The sequence below is a fragment of the Macaca fascicularis genome, chromosome 2 (assembly GCF_037993035.2).
Source record: "Macaca fascicularis isolate 582-1 chromosome 2, T2T-MFA8v1.1".
NCBI lineage: Eukaryota > Metazoa > Chordata > Mammalia > Primates > Cercopithecidae > Macaca > Macaca fascicularis.
Genome location: NC_088376.1, coordinates 5,287,501 through 5,313,913, shown reverse-complemented (window position 1 = coordinate 5,313,913; position 26,413 = coordinate 5,287,501). Strand labels below are relative to the sequence as shown.

General features: G+C 40.2%; 1 protein-coding gene and 1 long non-coding RNA gene across 2 annotated transcripts in view; one reads left to right on the top strand and one right to left on the bottom strand.

The window, feature by feature from the left end:
* ATP13A5 (ATPase 13A5) overlaps positions 1 to 26,413 on the bottom strand; it is a 115,021-nt gene that overhangs the window by 62,041 nt on the left and 26,567 nt on the right. Inside the window, exons 6-12 of the mRNA XM_005545383.5 lie at positions 21,904 to 21,973; positions 18,837 to 18,971; positions 12,757 to 12,829; positions 11,685 to 11,813; positions 5,930 to 6,100; positions 4,759 to 4,916; positions 2,078 to 2,266 (exon numbers count right to left, since the gene is read on the bottom strand). Coding sequence (XP_005545440.3) covers positions 2,078 to 2,266; positions 4,759 to 4,916; positions 5,930 to 6,100; positions 11,685 to 11,813; positions 12,757 to 12,829; positions 18,837 to 18,971; positions 21,904 to 21,973 — 925 coding nt within the window. The remainder of the gene's footprint in view (positions 1 to 2,077; positions 2,267 to 4,758; positions 4,917 to 5,929; positions 6,101 to 11,684; positions 11,814 to 12,756; positions 12,830 to 18,836; positions 18,972 to 21,903; positions 21,974 to 26,413) is intronic.
* LOC102122471 (uncharacterized) overlaps positions 5,960 to 26,413 on the top strand; it is a 37,583-nt gene continuing 17,129 nt past the window's right edge. The window contains exon 1 of the long non-coding RNA XR_012430580.1: positions 5,960 to 6,088. This is a non-coding gene — a long non-coding RNA (uncharacterized lncRNA). The remainder of the gene's footprint in view (positions 6,089 to 26,413) is intronic.

Below are 26,413 nucleotides of genomic sequence, written 5' to 3'. Positions count from 1 at the left end.
TCCTGGCCAGCATGGTGAAACCCCATCTCTACTAAAAATACAAAAATTAACTGGGCATCATGGCAGGCGCCTGTAGTCCCAGCTACTCAGGAGACTGAGGCAGGAGAATCGCTTGAACCCAGGAAGTGGAGGTTGTAGTGAGCCGAGATTGCGCCACTGCACTCCAGCCTGGAAACAGAGCAAGACTCCCTCTCACAAAAAAAAAAAAAAAATCACACGAAGACTTAGTACCAAATTCTGGGTTAGATGTCTCATTTTGCCAAATTTCAATCGAGCTTTTTGCACTGTCACGTGTGATCATGCCCTGCAGTGTTTGACCAAGGACACCTAAAAGCAGCCTCACAGACAGCCTGGCAGGTGAGGACATGAGGATGTGGAGGGAGAGGTTTTATACAGGAAATAAAATGAACAGCCTCTGGAAAAATTAATTTTAGAAATAGATGAATATGTAATGAACATATTTCATAAGTCTCCCTCTTGTATTCTAGACACCAGTGAGGCTCATGAGGAAGTAACAGGAATCCCTATTAGAGAACTTCCAAGGGAGTGTTATTTGGCCCTGAATCTAAAATGAAGTAAACCTTGTTGGTTCTTGACTGGTGGTGATCGAGAACTCTCTTTGCCAAACAAAATACAAACAGAAAGAGAACTGACGTAACCTAAGAGATATACCCCTTTCACCTGGGGACCAAGCCTGGTCAAGTCTACTCATTGGAGTCACTCCCATTGGCCTTCTATTCTCCATTCTTGTCCTCTTTGTCTGGGACAAGCAATGATCTCTTCTGTTGTTCCCAGATGGCCTCTTTCTTCATTCTCATCTCCCTTCCATCCCATCTCACCAGTTGCCCCTGGTGGGATAGAAAACACCTATAGAAATGTCACCAGTCTTCTTAAAAAACAAAGGCTCCTATTCTACTTCAAGACAAGGACCTACTCCTTAGCATGGCGTATGAGACCCTTAACAATTGCCCTCAGCCCAGCTTCATTTTCTACCTACCAGCCCATATTCTAGCCACACCCCACAGTCCTCGGCTCCCCACATGCGGTGGGCCCCTTGTACCCCTGTGCTTCCCAGCTGCTCAGCTCTGAGCCCGGGGATTATTCTGTCTAACAACCGAGGCTGCAGCTCAAAGGTGGCCTCCAACTGTGGCAGGTAACTGTGCCCCATGCTTTCCTCAGACCTCTGTTAAACACACATCTCACAGCATGATCGCCGTCTACACTCCCATTTTCCTGCTTTCTCAGCTAGACTAGAAGCTTCTCAAGGGCTAGGAGTGACTCATTATGAGACTTTCTACCAGCACTGTACACAGCAGTGGCTCTCTGCCAAAAAATGGCAAAAACCCTAATCAATTATTCAAATGCACATGAACTGAAGACAAGAGGGACCCAGCCAGGCCCACCGCTTTACAGCAGTTAAACTGGCCTGTCCAAGCTGAGGGCAGGATCCAAACAGCAGGCAGCTAATGCTGAAGTCCTCCAGATTCCCCACAGGAGACTCACGTCATGGGGGGTATCAGGACCTGCGTGGCAACCACAGTCTTCCCCATGTGGCATATGCTCCTCCTCTGCCACCTTTCCAGGTCCCTAAGCACAGAGACAACCTCGCCTGGAGTCACAAGCCCTGGAGGAGCAAAGGGGCAAGACAGGGTCCTTGTTTCCTTCCTTCCTTTTCCTTAAAAGAAGCAGAGGAGGAGAGGAAACATTCACTTCTCTTCTGGACAAAATATTCCAGGAAACAGAAACGTTCCTCATATGTTTTTGCCTGAAAAAGTCAGTCAGTCTAAGAAGTGACTATAGTAAGAGATGGTTTTAAAAAACCACAAACCAGGCACACAAATTATTAAGTGTCACAAAGAAAAAAAACCATAATGTGATGGCTAAGCTGCTAACTTTAAGAGTCAGCAGAGCAGGCTCCTGGAATGAGACCTTGCACTAGCTCACTCTGTGACATTCTCTGGCCTCAACATTCCCATCTGTAAAATGGGAACACTGGACTAGACATTTTCTGAGGTTCTTCACAGCTCCACCGTGCCTTGAAATCATTAACGTTAAACCTGGGAAGTCTGGATCATACTTTGTCAAAGCACACGAGGTTTATTTGCCCACACATGTTGATTCTCTGTGGGGAGATACAGAAGATTTTCTTTTTCTTCAGTCTCTTCTGAGCATACACGTTGCCTATGGTCAGGGCAGCCGGCAGCACTGGAGGGACAGTCGTGGTGAGGAGGATCAGGGCCATGGTCACAGTATCTTTTGGAGGGACCTGGGAGAGGAGAGGCATTTTCATACAGGATAACACAGCACAGGAGACTGGCACCCTTCCTAGCACCTTGCTCCTACAACAGCATGGGAGCTCTAGAGACATGCTCTGAATATTCACAGTGAGTTGGCTGTCTTGGTGAGGCTGAGTATTCTCTTGGCTGTGCCAAAGGGACGAGCACATTGTCTCCTACTGCAGAGCAAAGGAGACCTTTGACCCCTACTCCCAGTCCACCATCCCCTGTCCTGGCTCTGTTTCCCTCTACTTACCATTCCCGCTGCCCAAGCCTGACTGTTGGCTTATGAATCTCTCTGCCCCACTAGCCTACAAACTCCTTGGGTGGAGCAGCTATGGCTTATTCATCTTTGAATCTACCTTATTGATCTCTAGATAGAGCCTAGCGCGAGATTTAGCACAGAGGAGGTGCTCAGTACATAGACTGAATAGATGGCAGTATAATTAAAAACTAGGACCAAGATCATGCCAAGATCTCAGCATATATTATTAACTACAGAGAAGCCAATATAAAATTAGCTTGCTCTCACTGGATACTAATTCTGGAGCAGGAACTGTATTAGGCTACATATATTATTTAGTTGCTCTCTATAACAACCTTATGACGTAAATGCTATTATTTTCTCCATCTGTCAGGTAAGGAAACTGAGGTTTTAACAATTAAATAATTTTCCTAAGGCCACATACTAGGTAAATGACAAAAATCTGAATCCTATTCTGTCTGATTCCAGGGTACAAATCCATGACCAACGTGTTTTATTATCAAGTCAATTTTGTGAACTCAGGATCCCTGGCTGGTGCTATGGTTTGGCTGTGTCCTGACCCAAACCTCATCTTGAATTGTAGCTCCCTTCCATTCCCACCTGTCGTGAGAGGGACCCAGTGGGAGGTAACTGAATCATGGGGGTGGTTTCCCCCGTAATGAGCTTGTGATTCTGAATAAGTCTCATGAAATCTGCCAGTTTATAAATGGGAGTTCCCCTGCACAAGCTCTCTTGCCTGCCACCATGGATGACATGTTCTGTTTCTCCTTTGCCTTCCAACCATGACTGTGAGGCCTCCCCAGCCATGTGGAACTCTGAGTCCATTAAACCTCTTTATAAATTACCCAGTCTCAGGTGTGGCTTTATTAGCAGCGTGAAAATAGACTAATACAGCCGGTCTGCAGAGGAGGCTCACACAGTTAAGGTCGGGGATAAGGTCAAATCACAGGGTTGATTGACTGTTTCGTTTTCCTCACATGCTCTAGATATTAATGATTCTACCCTCTAGAACCTTACCTATGTTTTTGTTCAATTAACCATCATTTTAACCATAAATACTTTTTTAATTATTGGAAAATTATTGGAAACATGGGATTCAAGTTCAGTAGCAATGTCTGCTGGGGACATCTTTTGCCCAATATCAATTTATCACAACATTCATTACTCCCTCCTTTTCCCAACCACAGACACAGAAGAGTTTTGACCCAAGGACTCAGCCTTGTCTAACCCTGAACCAGTGCAGATAGAGGCAGCCAACAGAGCCACAGGCTCTGACCCATAAGAAGGTGGGGTCTGGGATTTTTAGTCTTGTTGCCTCAGTGTGTATTGGATGTTAAGCTCTTCCCAGGAAACCTCGTTCTTAAACACTGCCAGGGCTTCCATGAGGTTTTTTCCTGCTTTTCTGCCCAGTGCTCCAGCTCCCCAGATTAAATTGGCATACTCCCTCAAATTCCAGCCCCAGTGACCTTGACATTCTGCCTAGCTCTTCATAGGCCCCATCGTGGGCCTCTCTTGACCCAGAAATGCTCCCTGGGAGCGATTTCAGATTGAAATAACTACTCAGCAGTTAAGTTTTGGTGTGAACATTGCCCTGAAATTCTTGTAACTATGTCTTTGCCCACCAATATTCACTTCCCACCTCTCTCTCTCACACACACACACACGAATTGATGCCACCAATTTGGACATTGTAATTAAGCCACTCACACAGTTTTTCACCTGTTTGGATGTTTTATTCACAATGTTCTCTTCCTCCCCACCAGCTCACACTATTATGATCCCAGACTTTCTTACATAGAGACTGCGTGGTTCACAGCAACATCAGACTCTCAGGACCAGAAAGGACCTCAGAGGTCTTTAGTGACAACCGTTCCCTCCCTAGCCACCAAGCTATGATGAGGGGCATCCAAATGAAACCTGACACCCTGTAGCTTAAAGGGAGGTCGGTATCTCATGCGGTACCAGCTCCGTAAAAGTGGAAATTTCATTTCATTTCAGACCCTAACCAGAACACATGAGAAACCCACTGATTGCGTAGTGTTTTAGGTATTACCTAAACACTGGGGCCAAACTAGGCAAAATCTGCTAAGAAGCTCTTCTGGACAGTAATGATTCATAGAATGATAGGATCAAGATGTAACCTAATCCAGCCCTCTGAGTTAGGTCAAGCTCTTTGCAGAAGCTATACTATTGAAAAGCCTCACCCCCAGTACTTACTCCATGGTACGCATATACCCCTAGGGCATAGAAAAAACCCATGACACCAAGGCAGGCCAGGAACACCATGAACTTGAAGGCATCGCTGTATAGTTTGAAGTTCAGAGGCCGGGGGTACAGGATGGATCTCACTAAGTCCCCTTTGGCTGTATTGTAACCTATGTAAAGATAGTCATAGATCAAGTAAGGCTGCTTGATGGACACTTGGTCTCCTAAAAATGGCTTTACTGCCTTTGAGGAAGAGTAGAGTTTCCTCTAACCTGTTACCTAATCATTTTATAAGTATTCAGGTGGTTTTCATGATTTGTAACCATGAGCTTCCATGTAGGCCACAGGCTGAGCGATGCCCTAGTATCTAGTGCCTGCTAACTAGTTTGAACATTTTAAAAAACTTGATATTTTTAATTTTAAAAAATCAGCTAGAACAACTACTCATAAACCAAACTAAAGCATACAGGTATCGCAGTGTAAAGTGTATTTTGTGTCTGTGAATAAGTTGGGTGGCAGAAACACAGGTCAGATGTTAGAACAGAGAGCTGGGACCCGGTCATAGGAGGCCTTCATTGTGTCATGTCATGTAAAAGACTGGGACTCAGGAAGCGTTTGCAGAATCATCCAGATTTGGTGCCACATTTGGTATGGGAAACGAGAGGAGTTAGAGATGTTATTAAGAGACCAGCACGATGGTGATGATATTAACAGAGAAAGTCAATACAGGAGGATGAATACTTTCAGATTCATTTAATTTGTCTATAGGGCACCCAGGTGGAGTTCTTTACTAGTGAGTTTGACCTATGGCCTAGCAAGCAACTCTGTGAAAGGAAAAAAGTCCTCAGTCATAGTGGCTGAAATTGTTTTTTGGTAATCACTCAGAGGAGGTGTCAAGGGAGACAGAAGCAGCATGTGGTCGCAAGCAAAAAGAAGAGCATAGTTTTACCTTTGACAAATTTTACTTCACCTACACATACCCTTCATTACATAGAAGGGTTTTAACAATAAACCATTTAATTAAAAATAGTAACACTTTACAATAATAAGGGTCAGTTTAGAAAAAACTGTGTTGTTACCTACCAGAATGTGGCAAACTCCATAATCCTAAACTAAATTTCCCTAATCCAACTCTCCCCATATTCAAGCATGAATTAAGCTTACAAAAGTGAAATCCACTAACCTGTTTGCAAAACGACTGCTCTTACAGGCCCCTGCCCAGAGGGCTTGACCTGGATAACTTCTGTTCCACAGAAGAGGACGTGTTTCCGATAATCTTCCAAACTGTGACATTTCCAAGGCATGGTGTTCTCCATCTGGGGCAACGGTGTCTTTGTAACAGGTATACTTTCTCCTACAGAGGATTGTATTTTGTTGAATCTATGAAAGCTCGGGTAGTTAGTTAGAACTGGTGCATACCGGTTTCAAGAAATGATACAAACTACAACGAATCCGGTCTTAATGCCCATCCCATGAGTCAGATGACTGTTCATAGAGATGCTGGTGGTACAAGCAATGGTAGACTTGATTCTATTGCAAATATTTAGATTAGATCTGCCTACTATCCTATACCTGGCCTGCATGGTTTGTTGTCACAATTTTAAAGGCAGCTTATTTTAGCTGAATACTTAATCATTCTCCCAAGAATTCATTCAGCCCAGCGCTACTTTAGGCAATGAAGGAGCTTTCCAGCACGCGAACAGTAATTACTGTTTGCTTTGTATTCACTCATTTCTTCATTTGTTCAATCAATCATTCAACTATTTTTAGGTGCTTATTCTGTTTCAGGAACTGTGCTAGGTGCTAGGAATAATGATGAACAACAAGAGAGACAGAAATCTTGCCCTCATAAGCTCATGGAGCAAGGTGAGAAAATAGTAGTTATTCCACATCATTTTCAGATAGAGCCCATCCAAGCCCCACTTTTATTATCCCATTTTTTTGCCCCAAATCCTTAGGCTTTTCCATTGCCACTACTGAAGAAAGCCCAAACTGTCCTGCTAAATTGTCAAAGCCTACCACGATTCAAACATCATTGCCTGTCATTCCCCTGCACAAACTCCAGCTCAACTAGGCCACTTGCATTTCCTTTCATTGACCCCCATTCTTAGCAGGTAGCAATTTTTTTTCCTTTCCCTGGTGGCTATAAGACAGAATATTTAAGGTACAAAGAAATGAGCTCAGAGTTCAAAAAGGATACATTTCAGAGACAAAATAAAGATGTTCATAATACTTTTTGGCTCCCAGATTTAATATTAGAATGAATTTAAAATTCCATCAGTCTTTTACTAAATGTTCAATTAGCAAGATAACGTCATATTTCTAATTTGGAAATAGTATTATATCAATCATAGTTACACAAATTTAGGTCTTGTCTCTCTTTCTAGGTAATAACTGGGAACAAGAACTTTGACAGATATAAATTGGTATACTCTTCGTTTTCCTAGTGATATGTAATAGGTTCAAAATACATAGTTTTTTCAAATGCACAGATTAAATAAAAACACCCAAGTTTGTCTATGATTGGTTTTTCAAAATTCATTTTCTGCCATGATGTATTTTTTACACGCTAAGGTGCAAGAAGCTATAAAATTGTTACTAGCAATCTTGAATATTTTTCAAAAAATTATTTTAGCCAAGTATTGTTCCGAACTATACCATTTTCTTTAAAACAATTATGATATTCATCCATTGTGTAGATTTATCGATTGCATTCTAAATGGCTTCATAGAAGGGTTAGAATGTTTTGACAAATCTCTAAATTATGGTATTATATTATTTTGAAAGCAGCCTTTGTAATAGGCAAATACTTACAGATCATTTCCTTTTTTTGGCTTTTGAATCACAGAATATTAATCCACAATATATACTTAGGCTAACATCAGTAAACCGTTTTCTGCACACAAAACCAGTGAAACTGGAGGCAGTCACGTATTGATCAGAAATGGAAGTCATTTGCAGATAATTTGCTCCAGAGACAACAGTCAGATGATTTTACAGAAAGATGGTTTTCAAGTCTCTTTTATGCTATTTGCATGTTAATAAGAAGTCTCATGTTTTGGCCTTTCTGGGGAGCCCAAGAAAGGATGATTCATCTGCAAAAGATGTGGGGTGCAAGGCAGCCGAAGAGAGTTTTAGAGGGAAGAACTATCATCAACCGTACAGTTGGCTCCCTGTGCTGTCAAGTGGAGGTTCTCTCCCTTGTCCACAAGGATCAAGATGCCTCCTCATGGTGACAGTGTTTGAAATTCCAAGTCCTTTTAATTTATAGCTCTAGAACCATTAGACTGTAAATGTTTTGAAACCAGAGACCATTTCTCATTTAACTTGGTGACACCAATACGCAACACAGTGCTTACCATAGTAGGCATTTCTGAGCTTTTATTGAATAAATGGATGAACAAATAAGTAAAAGAAAAGGGAGAAGGAGGATGATTAAAAAGAGAAGAAGAAAGGATCAAAGGAAGAGAGAAAAAGATTGGACCTTAACTGATGATAAGCTTGTGTGACAGAATATCAACGTGAGATCATCACATAGGGAAATCCCTGCATGTCCAACTCAGGTCACTGCACGCTTCCCCCACATACATCTCAAATCAATCAGCAACTTAATGAAGAGAAGAAGAGGGAAGGGGATTGTGTCAGAGTGCATGCCACCCCTCTTCGCCATAATTATCCCTAAGAGAATGAGGAAACACTGATTACAAGCATAGGTTCTGGGGACAAAACGCCTGTATTTAAGGCATTAAATTTATTAAGACAATAGATATCGTCTATTTTCTTCATATAACTTATAACTGTTGAAAATTCTGTGCCATTTGTATACTTTCATATTTTCTGTCTCCGTCACTAGAATATCAGCTTCACGAGGGCAGAAATCTTATCTGCCTTGTTCACCTCTATGTCACCTGTAGAGTTCCTGCTCCATAGTAGGGGCTAATAAATATCTGTAGAATGAGCGAATTCACAAACAAATCCAAATCTTAGCTGTGCCACTTTTAAGCTGTGTGACCTTAGGCAAATTACTTACCCTTTCTGGGCCTCAGATTTGCCCATTCTAATAGAGTTGCTGATTGAATGAAATAGTATATGTAAAATGTTAGCACAATGCCTAATATACATGAGAGCTAAGAAAAAAAGCTCTAGTGCTAAGAGATAATTTCTAAATATTAATAAACACCCCTCCCAATGAGATTCCCTGTTGTCTCCAGACTCTTCCCATTTGAGAGGAGCTAGATTTTGAAGGTGATCATTGTTTCAGGAAAGATGGCAGAAGAAAAGGACGGGGAAGTTGATCACTGGCTTTTGAGTTTTTTAAGTCCTTCATGAGTTTGATCATGGATTGTAGAGACTACCTGAGATTAAGAACAAAGTTTTTCTGCTCACCACACCTTTCCTCTACTGCATTTCTAGCTAAACCAAAGTCCTTGTACTGGGAGTTGGAAGAGAATTCAAAAGGACTCAGACGTTGTGTGTCCCTGAGAGAAGAGGTGTGCACCACAGTAGAACATGGGAACATGCGATAAGGTTATGGAAGCAGCGCAAACGGCACCAGGATCTGCCTCCCTGTCCAGGTAGATAGGCCTCAGACAGCTCAGAGTGGAGTGAGAGCAGCAGGAAGAAGAGCTGCCCTCAATCGGACCCCTCTCCCTGATGTCTTGCACATCTTAGGACAGTCAGACAAGGGTGAGGAAGACCACCTAACTGATGGGGACAACTGTCTGACTCATATTAGATATTCACACTGGACACTTTTAAGGATGGCAAAATTTGGAGCCAACATAAAAATTAAGTGTAGTTATAAAATAAAGGTAAACTTCTTGCACAGCTGAATTTATGACAATAGCATAAGGCTAAGGAGACCAGGAGGAGAAGATCTTACCAGAAAGTGGGTACTATTGATGGCAATACCAAGTAGAGAGGGAAAGGTGAGGAGGCAGGAAGGTGACGCAGCCTCATCCAGCTTAGAATTATCCTTCTCATGCCTACGGTCCTTTACATTTGGGAGCAAATGCCACCTCCAATTCTGATCCTTCCACTTGCTAGCTGAGTATCTCTGGTCTTTTTACCTCACTCTCCTCATTTGTGGTATCCTAACAGCTCCTAGTCTAATTTGTTTTATGTCATGATGAAGTGAGATATAAAAGTTATTTATAAAATGTAAGTTGCTATAGAGATGCTAGGAATGATATTTTTATTCTTACATAAATAAAGACTTCTATCTATGCAAAGGACCATTTTGTACATAGGGAAGAAATACCTGAGTCATATTTGTGGACAAATTCCCTAGGAATACATTTTCAGTTTCAGGAATCTTACCTTAATCCTCTGATTGTTTAATCAAGATCCTTTCCACAAATATGTACATGAGTGGGAGGATCTATGTAGGCTGTGCAGTAAAGTATTTAGACCATACTGGGATTTAGATCTTTCTGAATAAGTTAACAAAAAAGAAATAATGTATTTTTGCTTCATGTGTCTGTCTCTGAAACTGGCCTCTGTCAGTACTTAAGTTACACAGATATTAGTGCTGATGACTTCATTTTTCCAAAAAGGGAAACTAGAAGAAGCCACTTGTCATTTAAGGCCATTTTGGGTCCATTTTGCACATTTGTTGAAAGGCAGCGTTGTTTGTCATTTCTATTTCTCTGGAACTCTCTGAGTTTTCCTGGGAATCAAGGCAAGTTCTGTGCACCCCTGCCAGTGAAAGCAGAGAGGGCAGCCCAAGGGCAATGAGACTTTCTGTGTTTCCTCCCCATGTTTGCTCACTGCCACACTCTCTGTTACCAATGAGAGAAGCCATTCTTCATTGTCAGGCTGCTGGGAGGTGTGAGGCAGCTGCTGTGTTTGCGTGAGAAGGACAGTTTTCCTTGGGCTTGAGGTTTATAGGTTGGATACTATGGCAACATTCTGGGTAAAAGATATGATCAGTATGCAAATCCTCATCACTATCATTATAGGACACATTTCAACACATTAAAGGAGTATTTTGTAATTATTCTGAACATATTGATGTTTACTACATTTTCTTATCTCAATTTTGAGTTAAGCAGACCAATTTTAATGTAAAAGCTGCTTGTGTTGAACAATTTAGGGATAGATAATGAACTCTTACTACATTTAAGTCATGTTAAAACATTTTCCCTATCTTTATACCATTTGGAAATGGAAAAACTGAACAGTCTGTAAGCGTGAAAGACAAATAGTTTGTGTTTTTGTGTTGCTGTATAGTCTCTTCTCTCATTACAATGTGCTGTGTATTTTAATTTTTTGCCTAAAGAATATTTTATAAGTAGTGTCTTACTAATTACACAAATTCAAGTAGACTTAACAAAGTACAGATGAGAACTAGGACTGCCTGAGCTATAACTAGAAGATTAGTTTCTGCTCAGTAAGATCAACAGGAATATAAATCTAAAGAACAGAAATGTGAGATTGTCTTTGCCCGAAGGTTCAACTCAGACTCCTTTCCAGTGAAACCTTGGCCTCAGTAGTTTTCTATCTATAGAGTGCAGGGTTGGATAAAACTTCTATGCCCTTCCAACTGTGGGAGTCATGGTTTTCAAGGTTGTGTCTCTTTTGTACATGTGTATAAACCATTCTCACATTTATCAAGAGATTGTGTTTCAAACTGTGTAGTGCTCTCATCCTCTTCTGAACCCAAAGCACCCTATTCACCCCACTCATTGGTCAATTAATCACATGGCATAGTAAACATTTGTGTTCATTTCACATTTACTGTGACTTAATTCTTATAGTTAAACATTTCTGTTTGTGTATATCACGTGTGTGTGTCCCCATATAAATGCAAAAGCTGGCTATGTCTCCCTCATCTATCTCCGAATATCTTAGCAAGGGTCTGGTATAAGGTAGGTAAGAATATGTTGATCTGATTCGATATCAGACAGAGAAGAGGAAGCTCCATGACAACTGCCTACCTGTAAGCATGCCTTCATTCACCACGCAGCTTCCATCAATCAAAACAGCATCACATGGCAATGAAAGTTTTCCTGGAAGAATAAGAATGTCTCCGGGAACCAAGAGACGGGATTCCAGCTCCTCCAAACCTACACCAAAGCAAAGTCTCCATGAAGAGCTGACCTTTTCCTGTTTTTACTTAAGAATGAAAGCAACTAAGAATCCTTATCGACCTGTTGGCCAAGAGCTACCCTACCTGTTCAACTGTTGAAGCCCCTTTTTGGTCCATTGAAAATTCCAAAAGAATCAGGATTAGGAAATTGGTTCCTGGGACTCAGAAAAGGATTAGCTAAGCAACAAGATCCCATCTTAATCCTAGTACCCGGTGTGCTTTGCCCACAGCAGATACACAAGGACACTGGGCAGAGCAGAAGTGCAGCTTCCTGCTGTTTGCTCTCATCTGGGTTTCCGATTCCTGCGGTACACTTGGTCTTCTTGGATTGAGGCCTTACGTAAATTGCCCAAATAACTTCTGCTGTCCCAGGGTGCAGCTCCTCGCTCCTTACAAAAAGCCACAGCCACGCCACCTCTGGCTAGCTCACAGCAGATGCCAAGTGTCCAGACAGCTATCTAAAAGCCCCATTCAGGCCTAGGTTCCAGATGGCAGTTCAAATTGTGTGATGCAGGGTCTGTTTGGGATAGTTAGATTGGGAAATAAAGGAACCTTAAGAAGGTTTACCCAGTGTTATTCAAATGAGTGACATATGAAGGGGAGAGGGAAATTGAAGGAACCCAGACATTGGGTAAGAATGACTGAATAAAGGCTTGGGTGAGGATAAGGCAAGCAAGATGTCTAGTGTACAAAATTTAATGAGGCACTTGTTCTCAGGGCCCTGCAGCTGTGGGGTCAGCACTGGCATGATCTTGCCTCGTTAAATTTTCTATCTTAGAGGCCTTCTTTGCCTTACCCTCATCCCAGTTCTGGGTTCAGTCAGAAAAGACTTTTTCTCCTTGGCTAATAATTAAGGACAAATGAGACCAATTCCCCTGTGAAATATTAAGATGCTGAAGATGGCCTAACGTGTCACTTACCTTTGTCTTTTACAATGATTGTAACCTGGACTTTGTTGTGGTCCTCCACGAGGTTATGCAGCTTAACTGATTGCTACCAAGTAAAAGTTAACATTTAAATATTAGATAGTTCATATTCTGAAAACCACATGTTCTCAACACAGTAAATACCAGGCCAGCTGTCACAGCTAAAGTGACTCTGGGCAAAGGACTCAACTTCTTTTGATGCTTCAGCTTCCCTGCTCCAACCCCTACCTCATCTGACCTGCTACGTGCAGCAGCAAATATGCTCATTAGTTTAATGCTATCTCACTCCCCCAAAAAAATAATGCACAGCCACTGCCTCAAGGACCTAAGCCAAGGAACCTGTTAAAAGAAACTTTACGCAAATTAAATTTAACAGGAGTTTAATTGAGGAAGAAAAAAAAAAGGTAATTCATAAATCAGGCAGCCGCCAGAACCACAGCAGATTCAGAGAGACTCCAGGGATGCCTGATGGTCAGAATAAATTTGTAGAACAAAGAAGGGAAATGACTACAGAAATCAGAAGTGAGGTACAGAAACAACTGGACTGGTTACAGGTTGGCGTTTGCCTCATTTGAACAGTTTGAGCCCTCAGCAGTGTATGAGTGGTGGAAGTATGGCTGCTGTAGGAGTCGCTGAAGATTGGCCAAGACTCAGGTATTGTTTCAGACGCATACTCCTAAGTCAGGTTTTCAATCTTGTCCAACTATTAAGTTAGGTTAAGGTTGGCCCACAAGGAGTCAAATATAGAAGTACGGAGTCCTTCTCAGGCCGTATTTAGTTCGCTTTAACAAACCAAAGCTATATTTCTTGAAGATGCACAATCAGAATGATGAAGAATGAGACTGTGAGCAGGTTACTTCCCTCTCTATGCCTCTGTCTCCCTGTCTGTAAAACAATAGAGCTAAATGTTCTCTGTAAGTGGCTTTCTGCTTGAAAGTGTCTGTGAATGTGTAGGTTGTGTTTTGATTGCATGTGGGACAGCCACCCTCTCCTTTATGAACTGTGGATTTTCATATTGGTTAAGTCAGCAGATGGCAGTTATGCTGTTCAGTTGTGAATCTTGTGCTATTGCTTATGAGTTATTTAGCCTGTTTAACTCCTTTTTGCTCATCAGAAAAGGGAGATTATAACAGACTATAACAGGGTTAAGTTTGAGGTGATTTCACTCTTATAGAGCCCTCTGTATAGTACTCAATACTATGCTAAGAGCTCATGAATGTTAGTGATTCATAAGAAACTTGTTGGAAAAACAGTTGTGAGAGCACGTTAACTGGAAAGACTTGCTTGAGATAGTTTATTGAGTTAGGACTCTGTGAAAAGTGGAGAAAATGGAAGGAGCCTGGAGAAGTGGAGAAAGCATCTTATAGGATAACACAGGGGACAGAAAGGCAGAGGTGAGAGATGATTTCATCCATATAGTTCCCCAGACTGACTGCTGGGGCAACATCAGAGAGAGAAAGTTCCATGCTGGGCCAGCCCTGGAAGGTACTGCCTCTTCCTGTTTGGATGTCGGTGGCTTGGATGCCTCGAACTAGACGCGAGTTTGAATACTGTCAGCAATTCTTAATTCACTTTAGCCTAATTCACATATAAAACTTTTCTTTTAGCTGTTACATTGTTTTGATCTGTTCTGTTGGTGATATTTACTGTTATAAATGTCACTAGGCCAAGACAAGCATTACACGTAACTATACAACTTTCCCCTTGAGAAAACATAATGAACCCAGTGTTAATATTTATATGGAAAAATTTATGATATACTTCAGTTTTGCATGAAAAGTTAAACTTTGGTAAGTTGGACCGATTGAGTGGAGGAAGCGATAGTACTGTTTGGTGCACATTCATTGCTCTAAGGTGACTTCCTGAGGCTTAATGGTTGGGGCATGCATTTTAATGATGCGTAATAGTGGGGAAGTCAGCTGTGGTTCTGTGGGCAAAGAACACTGGGGTCAGTTAGGATTTCTGAGTTGTAGGTCAGGCATACCCCCTAACCAGTCAGGTAACGTGCATATATAAGAAATGGTGCCTTAGAATTTAGTCTTTTTCTCTGTAAGCAGACAATATTGAATTGGATCACTTTCAAGTTATACCTTCAAGCTCTAAAATGATATGACATTGATTTATTTTGCATGTCAGAGATTTATTTAAAACCTGCAAGGCAACATAGAAGAAATATACATGGTATATAAAATGGCTCAAATCTTTATTATTTTTAAATAGTTTAAAACATTAAGCAGTTATTATGTGCCAGGCATTGTTGCAGGCACTTGAACAACAGTATTTTTTTAATTCTCAAAATAATTCTGTGATGAAAATGTTATCTCCAACATACATGTAAAAACCAAAAAAACGGGGTAGAAAATATTAAAGTAATTTTCTCACCATCATTTACTTACTAAGTAAATCAAACCTAGGTTCATCTGACTCTAAAGCCTTTTCTGTTGATGAATATGTTCTTCTAGTGCTTAAAAACAGCATTTTTTCCTTTAAGAAGATAAAAATCCTTTTTCTAGATTTCTTTAATTTTTTTTTTTTGCTTTGCAAACTCATTTAGATAATGCCATGATAAATTCAGCGTAGTATGAGAGGATGATAGTCAACACATTTGGAAGTAGTGAAGTATGAGTTAATAATACTTGACTATAATTCCCAAAACTCATTATGCTGTAGAGCTGGGCTGGTTTATTAGACTTAGCATTCTCTGTAACCTGTCACGCTTCCATGCCTCTGCTCAAGCTAGTCCCTAGAATGTCCACTCCAGTTCTCTACTAACAAACTTTCTAATCCTTCACATAAAGGCCTACTCAAATGTCACCTCCACTCCGCAAGTCCCTACAATCCTCAGGAAGAATTCATTGTTCTGCTCTCTCCACCTGTGTGAGTGTACTGATCACATTCCATTATAGCTAACCGCTGTCTTGTCAGGCCTCTCTTGTGAGTCGGGCAGTAGAGAGAAGAAAGGCACCGTGTATATTATGCATCTGTGGATTCCTCTAGAGCCTATCACATAGTAGGTCCTTATCAAATATGTATTTATTAGAACCAAATTATTCTACTTCTCCCAACACTGGAGTGGAATAATGTTAGCCTCCTCTTTGAGTTAATGTACTGGGAAAATCTACAAACACGGGTTTCTATGGCAACCAACTAGCTAGGAGAAGGCAAACGCTGCAGTGCTTGCCATGACTGCAAAGCTCGTTGCCTGATTTTCGTTAGGCCCCCTTTAGTTTCTTCTGTCCCTGTTCAGCAGTACCAGGATCAGTTTCCAAGATGAATTTGCATATTGTTATTATTCAGCATCTGTTGCTGTGTGTCCTTGTGTTTGCTGTGGCTGGATTTCCTCTAGAGATGAGTAATGAGGGTATTAACTCAGGTGCCTCTTGAGCTTGGCTCTGTCATAACTGAAGGCAAAGAAAGCACTGTGGGCCAGATACTCCCAGTGCTATTTCTAGCAGCCACCCGTGGAGCTCAGCAATACAGTATGCACAGACAGTTCAATGTAAATACAGTTGAGTACCAAGGTTTGCACTCATGCCTGCACCAAACTTGTTAGAAAGGGACTGAAGCAGGAGGGTTTCTTGGCTTAAGAAAGGTAATTCTTTGTGTAGCATAATTTGGGGCCACGATGGATGCAGAAAAACATCTTATTCTACTCCTGCAAACACTTGCTCTCTTACAATTTTCCAAAGCCGGCATTCGTTTACCTAAGTCTTTAATTCAGTGAAATAATGAACTTCAGTGTAGCTCAATAGAATGATATGGAGATAGCAATAGATGTTCCTTCTTTCAATCCTGCCAAAGCCCTTCCCCAAATCCTACTGCTGTAAGGAAATTCATGAGTCACTCTGAGGTTGTGCTCAATGGGACAGTGTGTAGTACTTGACTTGGAATCAGAAAACCTGGGGCTAAGGTCTATGGCCACTGTTACTGGGTGAGTGTGAACAAGTCCCTTCACCTCCTGGATTATCCCTGTCCCTCCCTTTCAGGTAGCAGGAGGCTATAAAAATCATGTGTGTTTTATTTCCTAATTTGCCATGTCCCATACAAATACATACATTATGAACATGGGTGCCTACTGCAAACTGTAAAGTGCTAAACAGATGTTGATGAATGAGGACTTGTGATTTAAATTGCAAATATACAGTTTCAGGAAACTGGCTCATTTTGTGGAGTGTTACAAGGTGCTTCACAGGTTGGGTTAGGTACCCTTTTATTAATAAATACTGGCTGCTAATGAGATTAGTGTTTGTCCTCTAATTCCTTTTCTGTTTTTTAAAGAAATCCTTTGCAATACTGCCACCAAGTCTAAAGTTTCCGTATTAGCCACTGTTTTGAACAAAGGAATGTAGAGATTTTTTAAGATGCGGAACCTGAAAGTTTAAATTCCAGGAAGGATTTTTAAATAAGCCAATTACAAGTATTAGAAAACAGGTATTACCTAACTTTGGAAGGGGAGATCTTATAAGCAAAACAATAAACCATAAAGGAAAAGAAATATATTTGACTCTACGTAAATTTTCATCGATAGCTAAAGTCAAAGTCTAGAAAAATAGACTAAAAAGTAAAACTTTTTCACATATATGATGAATATAAAGAGGCCCTTAATATAAAATGAAAATGCAAAACACTATTAGACAAAAAAAGTGTCTAGTCTCACCAGCAATCAGGAAAATGTACATTAAAACATCAATGAGACCTAGTTTTTAAATACGTTAAATTTAAAAAATTTTAAATATCAATATAACTCCAGAAACTGATGAATCCGGGGGAAATAAATACTCTTGTATGTTTCTGATTTTAAAAAAGTCTTTCATTTGTGGAAAATAATATAGCAGCATCTATTAAAATTCAAAATATACATATGCCTTGATTCAGAAACCTGGCTTTTGGTTGCTATGCTAAAAAAATGCAAACACTAATATGTAAGAACATGCCCATACTATAGTAGTAACTTTCAATTCAACATTATTTGTGGTGGCAACAGATTGAGGGGAAATTACTTTCAACAAGTAACAGAACAGTGAAATAAATTATGATTATCATGAAATAGTATAGTATTATTTTAAAAACATGAATTATAATTATTTATTTACTTGGTGAATTGCCATTATATATAAAGTGAAAAATGAAAGTTCTAGATTAATATGCATAGTAAGATCCTATTTTAATTTTAAAAATTAATAAAGACATAAATCTCCTTATAAGCTGGTATATATATGTATGTGCACTTCATAGAGTAAAATGAGTGAAAAATATGATGATGGCATTAATAAATAAATACATATATCTGGAATCTTGGTGTTTGAATTTATCCTTCAGTGGGTTCCCTTATAATAATCATTGTTAAGCTTTTAGAATGCATAACAATCATCAGTTATAAAACTTTTAGAAATGAAGATTCCAACCCTGGATATTTTGATTTAATAAGTCAGAAGCTCAAAAATGTCAGGGAATTCTCTTACTAAAACACTGTCTTATTGAGTATAGAATCAAACCTAATTTTTTCTACAACCCATCCCCTAACTCCCACACAGGGATTTCTGTATTTCTTTTGGATTTCCTTAAAGATATATTCAAATATCAAATGAAGACATAGGCATTTATAAAGGACTTCTAAGAGGGAGAATAAAATTTTTCAAAGACAATTAAATAGGAAACCTATAGAACAAATACAATATTTAAGTCCAGGGAAATATATGGAAGTGTTCTAAGGGGCGTAATATCTTGATTAATGCACACAGTTGAGATGCTACCCCTTCATTCTCCTAAAACTATGACTGGCATCTTTCATCCATCACAGCATTCTTTCCCACCATACTCAAATACAGCCTTAGAGTCCTTCTAAACAAAGCATTTAATGAAGGCTTCAGATGATAATCAGAGTTTGCTAAGACATTTAATTCTCCCTGGTAGTCCCAAAGTCCTCCTCCTGTGATCCCACATTTGGTAAGCCCTCACTTTTTGTTTTATGACTTATGGTTGACAAAGCACTGCTGGCTCTCAGTAGAAACACCATGGGCTTTACTTCTTTAGCTAGAAGCTAAATAGAATCCAGCTGTGATTTCAGGGCTTACCTGTCGCAAATCATACACGCTTAAGACAATGGAGATAACTGTCAAAATGATGATGGCCACAGAGTATTCTATGTAACCTTGAGACAGCCACAAAGTTAGGGTGAAGGCTTGGAACACATAGAATGGATTTAAAACCTGTGGGTACAAAAATGGCATTTGGGTCACTTGCATGAACCTTAGTAGTAATCAAGAAGATGTCATTTCATTATCTAATTTTTTCTCATTTTTTTACAACATGCACGAACCTCTAATATTTAAGAATTCACTTAGATCTCTATTGATTTGGGTTGAGAAAATGTCAGACACATAGAATGTGATATGGTGGAAGCAAAATTATTTTGTGCATTCAGAGCCATGCCCACAAATTGATCATTCTTACTCATTTTGAATTTCAAAAATATTTTACCAATAACAAAATTTAACAATTCACCTTCTTAAACAGATTTACTCATAATGGCGGAGGTACGTGATTCAGTCTCTTTTAAAAATGTACTTCCATTTGGAACAGTTTAAGTGCAGTTTTATTTTTCATATAATCACATGCTGCAGATTTAGTCAAGTTGTGTAATGAAAATGAAAGATTCTACTTTTCTTTTCAGGTCATTTAAAAATAGCATCTTTCATGTCACAGGTCTTAGCAAGGTCACATGAGAGTCAGTCAAGTCCTTCTCTTGGACAAGGAGGAAGGCTGGAGAGAAATGTCTTCCCCAAGGCTGCAGGGCCAATCATGAGCAGAAAGTATGACCAGCCCGAGAGCTGGTCAGTCATACATGTATATTTTTGGTCTCGTGAGAATACCTTCAACGTTTCTTGTTCCCTCAATTTTTCCCATTTGGGTCCTGCTAACTCATGCTAATAATGAGAGCAGAGAGGGCAAACCTGAGAAGCCAGAGAAAAGTCACAGGATATACATGCAGAAAGTGGATTAAAGAGCCCGTCAGAGCAAAGCAAGGATTATTTTTCTGAGAAACTGTTATTTCTAATCATTATGAATTAGATGAAATATTGGTTTAAATCAGTGCTAATCTCCCTTACCTCTGTTTTCTATAATTTCCTTATGTACTAAATACAATTCTAATTGAGTCTTAAAAGTGAACTGACATATGGTAAATAAGTTAGTACGTTGTATCTTAAGGGTTGGATATATTTTGTCCATTAAAAAAGATTTTGTTCCTTAATATTTCTTATTATTTCAATCCCCACTGCTTTACTTACAAATTACAGTTTTGTTTGCTTATTATAAAATGCTTTAATTGTAGGTTACATACAAATGATAATATGACCTTGAAGTTAAGCAAATCCAGTAGAAAACTGGTGAAATACTTGTTACAGAAGAAACAACAGTATCCTAATTAATTTGGTTGTCTATTTAATATTCTTTTGAAACCAAATGTAAAGAAATAGTTGTACTTGTTTTTCTTTCTACTAAAGGGCTAGTAAATAGGTGCCAGAAAATACTAGCACTCCTTTCAAAATAGAACACATTGACCCCTGGAGAATATTTGGCAATTTGAAAATGTACTTGAAGTGTAAAAAGCTGCCTACTTTTTGATAGTTAGGGAAGCTATGCATATGTCTAGGCAGGATGTATATGGGAAATCTTTGTATGTTCCACCAAATTTTGCTGTGAACTGAAAACTAGTCTAAAAAATAAAGCTAAAAAAAAGCAACCTGTTTTCTGCTCCAGACACAGAATAATGGTAAATAATTTTTTAATCTTAAAAAGATATGTCCATGCTCCAAAACAAAATGGCCATCTTTATGGGTTAGAAATAGACTGGAAACATGCAGCATTGAGTGGGGACTCACATCATCAGATTCATGGGTTCCAGACAAAGACTAGACAGCAAAATCTAGGAGCTCCTTTCTCAGAGGAATAGACAGAACGTGTCCCTCAGGTGGCAGAGGATAGAAATGAGGCTTACGGTGGAAAACAAGGGTAGCCACGGGCTTCCTGTTCCAGAATAGAGGTTGAGCAAAGTCATAACCAATGAGGGCTTTCCACCCAAGGGTAGAATGAGAGAGAAGAGAACCCATGGTACAACTGTGAACTGGGCCAAGCCTCAAGCTGGCTAAGGACATGCATGTGACAAATCCCTGAAAGACAAGTGCCCAAACCTTCAGGGACCACATAGGGGCCAACTGGAGGCAAACAAAGCCATCAAAGAAGCACAGAAAGCACAGAAAGAAAGAGAAAAATTGATGGGGAAAGTGTCCCACTTAAAGTAAGCGTTAAAAAAAAAAATCCAAACACACAAGGAAAATATTGCTAAAAATAAAAACAAAAATAAAACACTAACAAAGGGAGAACTTACTCTCAAGAAAATGAAAATAATAAAGCCATTTGAAAAAGACCAAAAGAATATATTTCAAATCTTCAAAAATTATAGAAATAATAACATTGCCTCATGCTGTGGACTGAACTTTTGTGTCCCCCCCTAAATTCATAGGTTGAAGCCCTAACCTCCAATGTGATGGTATTGGGAGGTGGGTCCCTTGGGAGGTAATTAGGTTTAGATGAGGTCATGAAGGTAGAGGTTCCACGATGGAATTAGTGTCCTGGTAAGAAGAGGAAGAGACCAGAGCTCTCTCTCCACCATGTGAAGACACAAAGAATGCAATACTCTGCAGGCCCAGGAACGGGTCCTCACCAGGAACCGAATATGCAGGCACCTTGATCTTGGACTTCCCAGCCTCTAAAACTGTGGGAAAGTAAATGTTTGTTGTTTAAACCACCCAGTGCATGACATTTTGTTATAGCAACCCAGTGGACTAACCACGCCCCCTACCACCACCACCACCACCACCACCACCACCACCACCATCCAAACTTAAGAGAGCAAAACAAAACAAACAGGAGATTATGAAGCAGGAATCTGTCTCACACTGGAAAGGAATTTTAAAGTACACCTGAGTTTAAAATAAGCAGTAGCAAAAAGAAGTTGCATGAAACAAGATATCATTCACATCAAAGTATTTATGTGTTCCTTCTAGGAAGTAAGAAGGGGCAGAAATTTATTTTTTCAAAAAAAAAAAAAAAAAAAGAAAGAAAAAAGAAAACAGTTACCTGTTTAACAAGCAGCTTCCATATGGGTTGGATTTCAACCTCAATGGTGTTAGGCCCACACACTAATCTTCTGTAGGAGATTGATCATCCATTAGTGTCAGAGCTACAAGTTCAGTGATAAGTGACTACAGGCCAAACTAAACAGAAGTCATTTTTCTACTCTTTGGAGATTTTGTGACTTTGATTTAAAAAATAACATGCAAGTTCTTTTGAAACCTAATTCTAAACTACTATTTTTGAAATGAAAGTCAGTGCATGATGGACAGAGTTGTAGTCCTTGATACAAATATATCTTAAGTGTAGTACAACTCAAAACAAAAACTTGGAAAGACACTTTCATTTTGAGTTACTTTTAAAATAATTTTATTATATACTAAAAGCAGCGAAAAAGACACAGCTATGCAGATGTTCCTAGACTTGTCAGGTGTTCTAGATTGTCCTTGATGTTAGAAGTCATATCTATCTTACTTTGGTACCTCCAGCACCTAGGACAGGCCCTTAGTGTATGAACTGAATGAATATATAAATGAATGAGCAAATGAACTGGAAGACATGGCCTTCATGGCTAACACTTGGTAAATGTGTACATTATACACAAAGTGTAATACACATGTGCATTACAACAGGAACGCATATTTCCATACTATTTTACCATTAACAAAGTTTTTACAAAAGATTCATTTGATCCTCACAATAGTCCGAAGGAAAGGGCTAATATCCCTATTTTGCCAATGGAAAAAATTACTCAGTGTGGCATGTAGCCAAAAGTGCACACATCTAGTATTAATCACGACAATGTAACTTTTTTTTATTTTTGAGATGGAGTTTCACTCTTGTTTCCCAGGCTGGAGTGCAATGGCACGATCTCAGTTCAACGCAACCTCCGCCTCCCAGGTGCAAGCAATTCTCCTGCCTCAGCCTCATGAGTAGCTGGGATTACAGGCGTGCGCCATCACACCCGGCTATTTTGTATGTTTAGTACAGACAGGGTTTCTCCATGTTGGTCAGGCTGGTCTTGAACTCCCGACCTCAGGTGATCTACCCGCCTCAGCCTCCCGAAGTGCTGGGATTACAGGCATAAGCCACCACGCCCGGCCTACAATGTAACTTTTAAACAGAGTTGACAGTGTCAGAAACTGCACTTAGCCTTTTATATGCATTAACTCCTTCAATCATCACATTATTCCCATGAGATTTCATATTAGCACCTATTGTAATAAAAACTCAAGTTCAGATAAAGCAAGAAACTTTTCCAGGATCACAAAGCCAGAAGGAGATAGGCTTTGTAGCATGGTCTGTGACTCCACTTCACAAATCTGCCTCAGAAAGGATCAGTGGGGAGAATCTACCCGAGAGATCTTCGGTCTCACTGAGGTATAACAGAGAGCTGAGCCCAAGTTTATCTAACTTCTTAGCCATATTTTTTCCAAGTACAATTGTAGTTTGCAAAGTACAGAGAGGACTCAAACCAAGGTCTTCTAACTCCATGGCATGAAAGCACTGAGGTTCAAGGATGTTGGGAATCAGAGAGGACAAACAGCCCATCATGCTCTTTGACTTCTTAAGTCCCTATACCTCACACTGGAAAGAGCCCATAACTCAAACCATTTCAGTACTCAGGACTCTTTTACACGATCTGGGGCAATGATCTGGTGTTAAGCAAAGTGTCAGAACTTCGGACCCCAAAGTTGGTCCTCCTTTCCCTCTCTCTACTTTGAATGCCCTTCCCACATTCTTCACCTCATAAATGTCTGCTCAGCCGCTGAGAGCCAGATCTGACAATCAAGCCTAATGGTTGAGAAATGTGGGATCGGATAGACCTGGATTTGAATCCAGCTGAGACTTTGTGCTTGCTGTTCCCTCCCCCGGGAACTAATTCCCCCCACAACTTTGTATGGCTTACTCGCTCAGTCCCTGAATGAAACAAGGGTATTCCCTTGTGAATGAATTTCATTCTTTCTCTGTTCAAATAGCACCTCCTTACTGGGCTTTTTCTAACAATGCTGCTTAAAATAGCTACCCTGACTCTCAATTCAGATTCTCTTCATCTCCTCATCCCGCCATGCTTCATTCTAGTGCACATAATTACCTGAAATTACATGTTATGTTTTACATATTAATAAGTGTGCAAAAAAACCAGACTGTGTCCTCCACTATAATGTACGCTTCCGGAGGACATCGATACATTCCGAATGCCTAAAACAGAGCCTATTATATGTTGAATGAATGAATTAACGACTGAATGAGGGGTCAGCCTCACTCTTCTCGTCTGTAAAAGAGGTTTTATAAAACATACCTAATAAAACTGCTATCAAGCTGAATGTGTGGCACACACCTGTAGTCCCAGCTATTTGGGAGGCTGAGGCAGGAGAACTGCTTGACCTCAGGAGTTTGAGACCAGCCTGGGCAAAAAAGGGAGACCCTAATTAAAAAAAAAAAAATCCTGCCAGTAGCATATGAGTAAAATACATAAAGCATTTAGTTCTCAGTAAATGGCAGCTATCTTTGAAGTCTTACTCCCTCTCGCACAATTAACTCTATTTTTCTCCCTTCCAATAACCTTTCTTAGCAACAGCACCTACATCATTAAATTATAATGTATATTTACATGTATTTTTCCCTCAAGTTTCCTAGAGTCCCTTTAAAGGCAGAAACAGATATTTTTTTCTCTTTTTTTTTTTTTTTTTGAGACGGAGTATTGTTGTGTCGCCCAGGCTGGAGTGCATTGGCACAGTCTAGGCTCACTTCAACTTCCGCCTCCCAGTTTCAAGCGATTTTCCTGCCTCAGCCTCCTGAGTAGCTGGGGTTACAGGCCCACACCACCACATCTGGCTAACTTTTGTATTTTTAGTAGAGACGGGTTTTCACCATGTTGGCCAGGCTGGTCTCAAACCCCTGACCTCGTGATCCACCTGACTCGGTTTCCCAAAATGCTGGGATTACAGGCACGAGCCACCGTGCCCAGCCCAGAAACAGAGATTTTTAAATCCTGTCTAAAAATCTAACATCTAGGGGCACAGTGTCTGACCTAGAGGATATTCCCTAAATATTAGCATGAATAAATAAGGTTCAAGGCAGTACACAGGGTATGGAAAGCAGTTTAGAAAGCAATCCTAGCTTCTGATGCTCTTTGGCTCTCCAAGTTTGGCAATATTACCATTAAGAGAGGAGAGATCCCATGAGGATGGGGATCCAGCAGTTCAATATTTGCCTGTAGATCATCCTCTTTATGGCTCATCTGAGCCATATTGAAATCACAGCCTGGCATGCCCCTTGCTGCTTCATCTCTTCTACTGCTTCTTGCCAAAAACTATTGTGTGTTTAGAGATCATGCACCCTCTCATTTTCAGCACAAGCCAAGCAGACTGTTCAGGGATGTTGACCAATGGCTGAGCAACAGGAAGAAAGATAAGATTCGAAGCTGGTTCACATGAGGAAAGGTCTAAGAAACAAGAGAGCTGACATTCTGACCAGCTGGTGGGGAAAATTGTTCCCAGAATGTTCCCAGTGGCTTCACAGAACAACACAGGCCAAATAAAATTCAGCAGACCTGCCTAATAGTTCTAACTATCCATCAGAAGAAGAGCTTCTTCGGAGGTGGATGGTCCCTCTCTAGAAGTTGAACAATTTCTCAGCAGGAAACCTGTGGAGGGGATTTCTGCAGGGACCGTGGGCTAAACTTGAGGAATCATTGAGGTTTCCTCCAACCCTGAGAGAACAGTCAATCTGTTAGAATTTATTTCTGAGAAAACAAAATGCAGATGACTAGGAGGACTTTCTCCTGGAGGATGTCCATGTCCCTTTTCATTTGTTATTCATTCATTCATTCAATTAACTTGCCAAGTAATTGTTAATGTGTTGTGTGGTAGCCACTTTAGGCTCCAGGTGGTAAAGACTGAAGGAGTCCTCAAGGAGGAAGGAAGGGCATGTTAGAATTATGATGGGGCTTTTTCAAACTGCACCTGTGTTTTGCTCACTGCTTCCATTCTGATAAGTTTCCAGCAGGGTCTGCGGCAGGCAGGGATGTCTATAGTTCTCCACACAAACAATGTCAAGCCAGGAGATTCTGGCATAACCCACTTCCCGGAACTTAGGAATTTTTAGGAAGCAGACATGTAGAGGTTGAGAAAGTTCCCGTGTGATTCTGTTAGCGAGTTCCTGACTTCCCTAACACTCTCATTTTACAAAGGGAGGAAGACCTGAGATCTTCACAGATGCATAGGACGTGGCATCCAACTTCTGGGATTTGGATGTGGTTGTATCATACAGCAAGAGTGCTGGCCTTAGAGCCCTTCCATTAAAAACAATAATAAAAACAAGATTGGAGTATTTTGAGAAATTGCTTTATGGAAGGAAAACACCTATTTCATTACAGCTTGAACCTACTTGTGTACTTTAATGAAACACTTATACAGAGACTGTATCTCCATTCTACAAATGACATGAGAGTTATTTTAGTTTTTTACATTTGTCCTCATCTGTGACCTGCCCATTTCTTTCATTGCCTAAA